General features: G+C 35.8%; 1 protein-coding gene across 1 annotated transcript; it reads left to right on the top strand.

Moving 5' to 3' along the window:
• The first annotated feature begins 7,836 nt into the window (after nt 1-7,836).
• On the top strand, nt 7,837-8,817 carry LOC116900386 (olfactory receptor 5D18-like). Its single transcript, XM_032902133.1, has one exon. It carries the CDS (start codon nt 7,837-7,839, stop codon nt 8,815-8,817), a length of 981 nt encoding a protein of 326 aa, XP_032758024.1.
• The last annotated feature ends 870 nt before the right edge of the window (nt 8,818-9,687 follow it).

The raw sequence follows: 9,687 nt of genomic DNA, 5'->3' as shown, positions 1-9,687 counted from the left end.
TGCCTCTTGAATAGTTCTCAGTTTGCCCTAGGCAGTCTTTTTGATCACCTGCAGCTGAGATGAATATGTGTTAGAGAGCTGAAAAAAGAAAATGGTATATCCATTAACTAGCTTTGATAATGCAAACGAAGGAGGGGAAAGCTTTGTAGGTTTCTTCATGATGAAAATGTCTTCAGATTATTCATTTTACTTGCAGGGAAAAAATACTTAAGCTAACTGGAGTTAGCCTGGGTTCTGGGCTGAAATACTATTTTGAAGTCAATCCATATTTAACTGACATGGCTTAACAGGGCCAAAATCAGGAGCAGCTCTCCTTAAATATTTTCAAGATCTCCAAATTCATGTTACTTATGTGCAGCTAAAATCACTCTGAAATTTTATCTGACTCTAACTCATTGATAATTTGTAGCTCTATTCTTACAGTCTATCTAGATCATTAGCTCTGTTTTATAGTTTTTTCCACAATATACCATGTAATTATATTTTCTTTAAATGCATTATTCCAGTTTACAAAAGACATAAATTTAACAGCATAATTATTCTTCAAGGTGAGCTCAGAGAAGATAAAACACTTTTGAGGGGCAGAAGGGTCAAGAGGGGTTTTTCCCTCTATCCAGAAGACTGAATATATATAAATTTGGCATAATAAGAAACATCTTTAAGTCTGTAGCTAAAAGACAATCCAAGGAAACATAAAATCTTGAGCTTGTGACTAAGACAGTTGATTGCATTGAATTAGCATACATTTTGATATTTATGTCTGTAGTTAAATGACAACTTAGGAAAATTTGATTTTGTGATCATGGCAGTTGATTGGTATAGTGGATTATTCTATCAGAGTTAGGCTAATAATTTATTGGAACTCCATTGATTAATGTCAGAACGTGGAAATTTTGAAGTCCAAATATGACAGTAGCAATGCAAGGGGAAGAAATCTGAAGAATTTTGTTCTTTTTATGTAGCTTAAAATACTTTCCTGGGGTCCAGACGGGTTTAGTGCAGAATTCTATCAGACCTTCATAGAAGACCTCATACCAATACTATCCAAACTATTCCACAAAATTGAAACAGATGGAGCACTACCGAAATCCTTCTATGAAGCCACAATTACTCTTATACCTAAACCACACAAAGACCCAAAAAGAAAGAGAACTTCAGACCAATTTCCTTTATGAATATTGACGCAAAAATACTCAATAAAATTCTGGCAAACCGAATCCAAGAGCACATCAAAACAATCATCCACCATGATCAAGTAGGCTTCATCCCAGGCATGCAGGAATGGTTTAATATACGGAAAACCATCAATGTGATCCATTATATAAACAAACTGAAAGAACAAAACCACATGATCATTTCATTAGATGCTGAGAAAGCATTTGACAAAATTCAACACTCCTTCATGATAAAAGTCCTGGAAGGAATAGGAATTCAAAGCCCATACCTAAACATAGTAAAAGCCACATACAGCAAACCAGTTGCTAACATTAAACTAAATGGAGAGAAACTTGAAGCAATCCCACTAAAATCAGGGACTAGACAAGGCTGCCCACTCTCTCCCTACTTATTCAATATAGTTCTTGAAGTTCTAGTCAGAGCAATCAGACAACAAAAGGAGGTCAAGGGGATACAGATCGGAAAAGAAGAGGTCAAAATATCACTATTTGCAGATGATATGATAGTATATTTAAGTGATCCCAAAAGTTCCACCAGAGAACTACTAAAGCTGATAAACAACTTCAGCAAAGTGGCTGGGTATAAAATTAACTCAAATAAATCAGTAGCCTTCCTCTACGCAAAAGAGAAACAAGCCGAGAAAGAAATTAGGGAAACGACACCCTTCATAATAGACCCAAATAATGTAAAGTACTTCGGGGTGACTTTAACCAAGCAAGTAAAAGATCTGTACAATAAGAATTTCAAGACTCTGAAGAAAGAAATTGAAGAAGACCTCAGAAGATGGAAAGATCTCCCATGCTCATGGATTGGCAGGATTAATATAGTAAAAATGGCCATTTTACCAAAAGCAATCTACAGATTCAATGCAATCCCCATCAAAATACCAATCCATTTCTTCAAAGAATTAGACAGAAAAATTTGCAAATTCATCTGGAATAACAAAAAACCCAGGATAGCTAAAACTATCCTCAACAATAAAAGGACTTCAGGGGGAATAACGATCCCTGAACTCAAGCAGTATTACAGAGCAATAGTGATAAAAACTGCATTGTATTGGCATAGAGACAGACAGATAGACCAATGGAATAGAACTTTAGACCCAGAAATGAACCCACACACCTATGGGCACTTGATTTTTGACAAAGGAGCCAAAACCATCCAATGGAGAAAAGATAGCATTTTCAGCAAATGGTGCTGGTTCAACTGGAGGTCAACATGTAGAAGAATGCAGATCGATCCATGCTTATCACCCTGTACAAAACTTAAGTCCAAGTGGATCAAGGACCTCCACATCAAACCAGACACACTCAAACTAATAGAAGAAAAATTAGGGAAGCATCTCGAACACATGGGCACTGGAAAAAAATTTCCTGAACAAAACACCAATGGCTTATGCTCTAGGATCAAGAATCGACAAATGGGATCTCATAAAACTGCAAAGCTTCTGTAAGGCAAAGGACACTGTGGTTAGGATAAAACGGCAACCAACAGATTGGGAAAAGATCTTTACCAATCCTACAACAGATAGAGGCCTTATATCCAAAAAATACAAAGAACTCAAGAACTTAGACCGCAGGGAGACAAATAACCCTATTAAAAAATGGAGTTCAGGGCTGGGATTTAGCTCAGTGGTAGAGCGCTTACCTAGGAAGCGCAAGGCCCTGGGTTCGGTCCCCAGCTCCAAAAAAAAAGAAACCAAAAAAAAAAAAAAAAAAAAATGGAGTTCAGGGCTAAACAAAGAATTGACAGCTGAGGAATGCCGAATGGCTGAGAAACACTTAAAGAAATGTTCAACATCTTTAGTCATAAGGGAAATGCAAATCAAAACAACCCTGAGATTTCACCTCACAACAGTCAGAATGGCTAAGATCAAAAACTCTGATGACAGCAGATGCTGGCGAGGATGTGGAGAAAGAGGAACACTCCTCCATTGTTGGTGGGATTGCAGACTGGTACAAACATTCTGGAAATCAGTCTGGAGGTTCCTCAGAAAATTGGACATTGAACTGCCTGAGGATCCAGCTATACCTCTCTCGGGCATATACCCAAAAGATGCCTCAACATATAAAAAAGACACATGCTCCACTATGTTCATAGCAGCCTTATTTATAATAGCCAGAAGTTGGAAAGAACCCAGATGCCCATCAACGGAGGAATGGATACAGAAAATGTGGTACATCTACACAATGGAATATTACTCAGCTATCAAAAACAATGCCTTTATGAAATTCATAGGCAAATGGTTGGAACTGGAAAATATCATCCTGAGTGAGGTAACCCATTCACAGAGAAACACACATGGTATGCACTCATTGATAAGTGGCTATTAGCCTAAATGCTTGAATTACCCTAGATGACTAGAACACATGAAACTCAAGACGGATGATCAAAAATGTGAATGCTTCACTCCTTCTTTAAAAGGGGAACAAGAATACCCTTGGCAGGGAATAGAGAGGCAAAGATTAAAACAGACACAGAAGGAACACCCATTCAGAGCCTGCCGCACATGTGGCCCATACATATACAGGCACCCAATTAGACAAGATGGATGAAGCAAAGAAGTACAGGCCGACAGGAGCCGGATGTAGATCTCTCCTGAGAGACACAGCCAGAATACAGCAAATACAGAGGCGAATGCCAGCAGCAAACCACTGAACTTAGAACAGGATCCCCATTGAAGGAATCAGAGAAAGAACTGGAAGAGCTTGAACGGGCTCAAGACCCCATATGAACAACAATGTCAAGCAAACAGAGCTTCCAGGGACTAAGCCACTACCTAAAGACTATACATGGACTGACCCTGGACTCTGACCTCATAGGTAGCATTGAATATCCTAGTAAGATCACCAGTGTAAGGGGAAGCCCTGGGTCCTGCTAAGACTGAACCCCCAGTGAACGTGATTGTTGGGGGGAGGGCGGCAATGGGGGCAGGATGGGGAGGGGAACACCCATAAAGAAAGGGAGGGGGAGGGGTTAGGGGGATGTTGGCCCGGAAACCGGGAAAGGGAATAACACTCGAAATGTAAATAAGAAATACTCAAGTTAATTAAAAAAAAAAATCTTTCCTGGGTTGGGGATTTAGCTCAGTGTTAGAGCGCTTGGCAAGCGCAAGGCCCTGGTTTCTGCCCTCAGCTCCAGAAAAAAAAAAATACTTGCATATTATAAGCTAAGTTTTTGCACCCTGCAACTTTTATATCTTCTAATTAATAAACTTGAACATCCTATCAAGGCAAACATAGTTGTCATTTTAAAAAGAGATGTGGTAGTCTTAACTAGCTAATGAACTGACCAAAAAGCTAGCATGGTGTTGGATTGCCATGCAGTAAGCAGCTAGTTGCTTGTTCTCTAGCTGTTGAGCTACAGTAAACTTAGCTGTCAACGTAATCAGAGAGACCTAAAAAGAATAAGTTGCAATCTTGATATCATATATTAATTAAAATGTAGAGGTTACCCTTAGTCTACTACCTAAACAGGTCACTGAGGTTCCTGTGGGAATTTTTAATATATGTATAAATAGTGAATTAATATGATAGCGGTAATTCTTTACCTTGCATTAGTTCCCTATAGTCAAAGAGATAAACCAAGAGTTAATTAAAACTGCACCTCAATAGCTGAGCAATTAAATGATTTGTTTTTACTTTCTATGTTAACCTGGTTACCTCCCAGCCCAATCCTTCGACACTTGCATATTATTATTGATCTGGATTTTCAGACTTCAGTTATGTTTCATGATTTCTTTCTGGACCATTCCTCATGTCTTCAAATCCTTCTACCTGATCTGAATCTCCCTTTCTCTCCTCTTTCCTTCCTCCTACTGGCTGACATCAAGCCTCTTCTCTATTCTGCCCAGTCGTTTGGGTGATCAGCATTTGTTTACAAAGCAGAGAATAAATGATAAGCATTTTCTACACATACTTGAGACAAGATATTCTTGATGTAAGCATTAAAATCCAATGTATGAGAGTAAAGACATGAGGGGAGAAAAATCAGCATTTGAATAACACATGGATAATCTTTGCAGTGTAAAAAATCATTATGCCTATAGCCATTTTCTCTCTACTCAGGCTATTATGTTTGTTCTAACAGCTTTAAAAATTCTACATCAATTTTAGTTTCATATGAACCCCAAGTTCTGAATCAAATGGCCATACTCATTGGATTACAAATGCAATAGTAATAGTATACTCTCTTCTGCTGAAGCTCATTGAGTTAACAATAGTTTATTTACAAAGAAGGTCTTTCTTTGTCAGGGCTAGTAGTCACAGAAATAGAAGCTGTAGCAACAATAACTCTTAATGTCTCTTCAACTGTAGGAGTGGTAAGTTGTCTTAGAATCTACCATACCCTCTGCATCATGGTGCTTGTTTAAACTGAGTTTGTACATAGTTACACTTTCCAATATTTATATATGGGATATTGCAATTCTTAAGCCTCCAGATTCACTTCTAATGTTCAATGCTTATTTGTTTAAAGGATTTTATATTATTTTGTTCCTCTACATAAAGACAATATTGTTTGCTGTATATATTTTTCATGGCATATAGTCTCATGGTTTATCCTAAGCTAAGGCTAACCTACAACTTTTATAGGTCAAGCTTGCCCCAAACTCATGGTAATCTTCTTGCCTCAATTTCTCAGAGTGAGCATTGCAGTAATATATAATTTATAGGGTTTTTATTTAGGTACAAATTATCTAGAAATATAATAATATTGCTTATTAAGATATATGTATAACAATATTGTTTATTAAGGTATATGTGAACAAGCAAATGGGATGGATGAGTTAAAATAGGCAAGCATACCATTTCAAACAAGATAATGATGAAATGTTCAAGGTAACTCCAAACTGTATTTTATTAACCCATGTTTAGATAAAATTTACAGCTTTACAAATGACTCTCTGGTAAGGACACCATTGAGAATGTTTAGGTTATTTGACTAAAGACTTTAAATACAAAAGTATATAAATAGAAGAAAAGCTGTTCATAGACTATCATGTATTCCTTGAAAATCTAAAAAAAATATTCATACAGATTATTGTGAATTTTTTCTTAGTGACACATGTTGTAAATATAGTATTCTTTTCACCTTCGAAATTATGAACAAGCAAAATTATTATTATAGAAATACTGTTAAGACCTCTATAGGTAGATACTGCTGAACCACATTTCTTACAATTAATGTTTTATAATTTTCTAAGGAAGATATCCCTCATTCCATTTTATCTCTTTTTTCATATATCATTGGATTTAAGATGAAACTTATTTATAATTATAAAATTCAATTTTCAGAATAATCACATAGTTGTAATACATATCATTTTAATTGTATTTATTATTGATAATTTCATATATGAATCATTCTCCCTGACTCATCCATTGCCCAATTCCTTCTGTGTGTCTCACACTCTTGCAAATCTATGATTTCTTATTTATTAATTATAATTATTAGATATAAATGTATACAAGTTTATGGATTTAGTCTGCTGAGATCATTTAGTATTGCTCAAACTTATTTAGGATTGACCTCTTGGGATTGGCTAACCTCTCAGGGAGTATGTCCCTGGAGAAGACTGATGCTTTCTTTTATCTGCAACTTTTAATTGTCAGTGACTCTTCCTCTAGGAGTAAAGCCTTCTGAGAATTGTCCCATCCAAGGTGGCATGTCAACTGGTGTTGTCATACTTTAGACCTTGTTGGTATTTCATGGTTGCAGCTCCTTCTTCACATATAAAAGACTCTTCCTCAGAGCAGACATATAGTCTGGCTCTTCTGGCTCTTAAATTTTCCACCACCTCATTTTGTCTTGTTTCTTTACCAGTGGTTCTCAACATGTGGGTTGTGACCCCCTCTGGGGGTCATATATCAGGGATTTTGCATATTAGATATTTACACTGATTCATAAGCATAGCAAAGTTACAGTTATGAAGTAACAATGAAATAATTTTATGGTTAGGGCCACCGTAGCATGAGAGAGTGTATTGTGTATTAAAAGGTAACAACATTAGGCAGGTTGAGAACCACTGTCTTAAACTTAGATATAGGAGCTCCATTGAGAATGGATTGAAGACTGGACATCCCACAGTCAGTTACTTCTGCGTTTTCACCAGTTTTGTTTTTCTTTAATGATCTACATATGCTGCAAAAAAAAGTGTCTTTGGTGAGGGTGAGAACTATTCTGTGGGAATAGAGATAAGTATAGAGAATGCAACTAGAAATTATACTGGTGCGGTGAATTGGTATTATTAGATTCTCTTCTAGGATTCATGGCCCCACCAGCCATAGATAGGAAGATAAATTTATAATACTAGACATGAATTTACTATTAATCAATGAGCCTTAAGTCCAATTTCATGACTATTCTTTTACCTCTAAGACATATGTGCTATTATTGCATCTTTCAGGAAATTTTGCTATTCATAGGTAATTCATTTTATTTATAATGATCATACTTTTTATTTACAGATAAGAGGCATGAGCAACTCCGTGAAAAAACACAAGGCATGTTCAAATAGAAAGTGGAACTTGATTGAGATAAAGCATAAGTATGGCAGAGAGAAAATAATACACATTTGATACATGGCATTCCAGTGGCTCCTCTTGGAGGTGTGCCTTTGTTTCATCATACCTGTTCTTATGCTGCAGACCACTGCTTAGCATGAATTCTGTGGTTCCTTCTAACAGAAGCCAAAGGTGGAATGAGGGAAATCAAAGCATGGTGTCTTCTTTTATTTTGTTGGCCTTTTCAGAATTTCCAAACCTCCAATTGCCCCTGTTCCTGGTATTCTTGATCATGTACACAGTTACTGTGTTGGAAAATCTTGGTATGATTTTTGTCATCAGAATAAATCCCAAACTCCACACTCCTATGTACTTTTTTCTCAGCCACTTATCCTTTGTTGATTTTTGCTACACATCTGTAATTGCACCAAAGCTGTTAGACCTCTTGCTTGTGGAAGACAAATCAGTCTCCTTTGAAGGGTGCATGGTGCAATACTTTCTTGGGTGTACATTTGTGATTACAGAGATGTTCATGTTGGCAGTGATGGCCTATGACAGGCTAGTGGCTGTTTGTAACCCTCTGCTTTACACTGCGGCCATGTCTCCGGAGCTCTGCTCAATCCTGGTAGTAGTTACTTACATATGGGCTGGAATATTTTCCTCAACCCTCACATACATTCTTTTGCAGCTCTCCTACTGTGGACCTAATGTCATCAATCACTTTTGCTGTGAGTACTCTGCCCTCCTTTCTGTATCCTGCTCAGATACCTCCTTCAGCCAAACAGCATGTCTAGTCATTTCTATGTTTAATGAGGCTTGTTGCCTCCTGATCATCATCACCTCCTATGTTTTCATAGGTGTCACTGTCATCAAAATTCCCACAAAGGGGGCCTTCCGAAAAGCATTATCCACCTGTGCCTCACATCTTACAGCTATTGGTGTCTGTCATGGGATCGTTCTTCTGCTATACTGTGTGCTCAAATCCAAAAGCTCGTTGTTTCTTGTAAAAGTCGCCACTGTGTTCCACAGCATGGTCATCCCTATGCTGAATCCCCTCATCTACAGCCTCAGAAATAAAGATGTTAAAGAGACTGTCAGAAAGTTAGTCTACCTGAAATGTATTTTTCATTCAATATAACAAGCATTTTTAATTACTTTCATAAATATACTTTATATATTTTGCAGCAAATTTGCAGCTATTTCTATCAATAATGAGTGATATTTATTGAGGAGTTAGATAATTTTCGTGTACTTACAAAAATTAAATTTAGTTACGCCTTAATAATTAACTGTAAAGAGTAGAGAATTAATTATTATATGTTCAGAATTCAGTATACTACTGTGGAGTTTTAATTTTTCAAAAAGTATGTTTTATAACTACTAATTGGCTTTGCTAATATATAGTAGTACTTAGATGTTCAGACAGAAACATGAAATATCTAAAAAAATCATTACATTTAATTCCAAATGGACTATACTAATATAAAAACAACCAATAAAATATGCAATATTTACATATTACTTCATAATGTATAGTATAATTTAGTTGAATTTATTCTAGCTTTATAAATTAAACATTTTCTTTGCTGTTAAAAACCACCATAGGATTCAAAGTATAGTCTAAATTCCAGTTTGTCCTTTGTGATAGTGTACTCATTCAGTGGTTATTTATTGTTATTTATGTAAAACCTGGCTGAGATTACTTTAATTTCATTTCCTTTGTGGAAATCAGGTTGATGAAATTAGTTTATTTAGGTTCTCCCATAATTCATCAATATAACAACAAACATATTGTTATTGATGTAATAAATGCATATGATATTTTATGCAGTTGTTGGAGATTTTATAATATATATTTATATATATATATTATATATTAATATATATTATATGTTATATACATCATATTTATATATTATTGTATATAATATATTATATATTACATAATATATATTTATATATAAAGGATTTTTAACAATTGTTAGTTATTTACTATAATTCACTAGTT

Source organism: Rattus rattus, chromosome 5 (genome assembly GCF_011064425.1).
Source record: "Rattus rattus isolate New Zealand chromosome 5, Rrattus_CSIRO_v1, whole genome shotgun sequence".
Lineage (NCBI taxonomy): Eukaryota > Metazoa > Chordata > Mammalia > Rodentia > Muridae > Rattus > Rattus rattus.
This window is presented reverse-complemented; position numbering and strand designations above follow the sequence as displayed.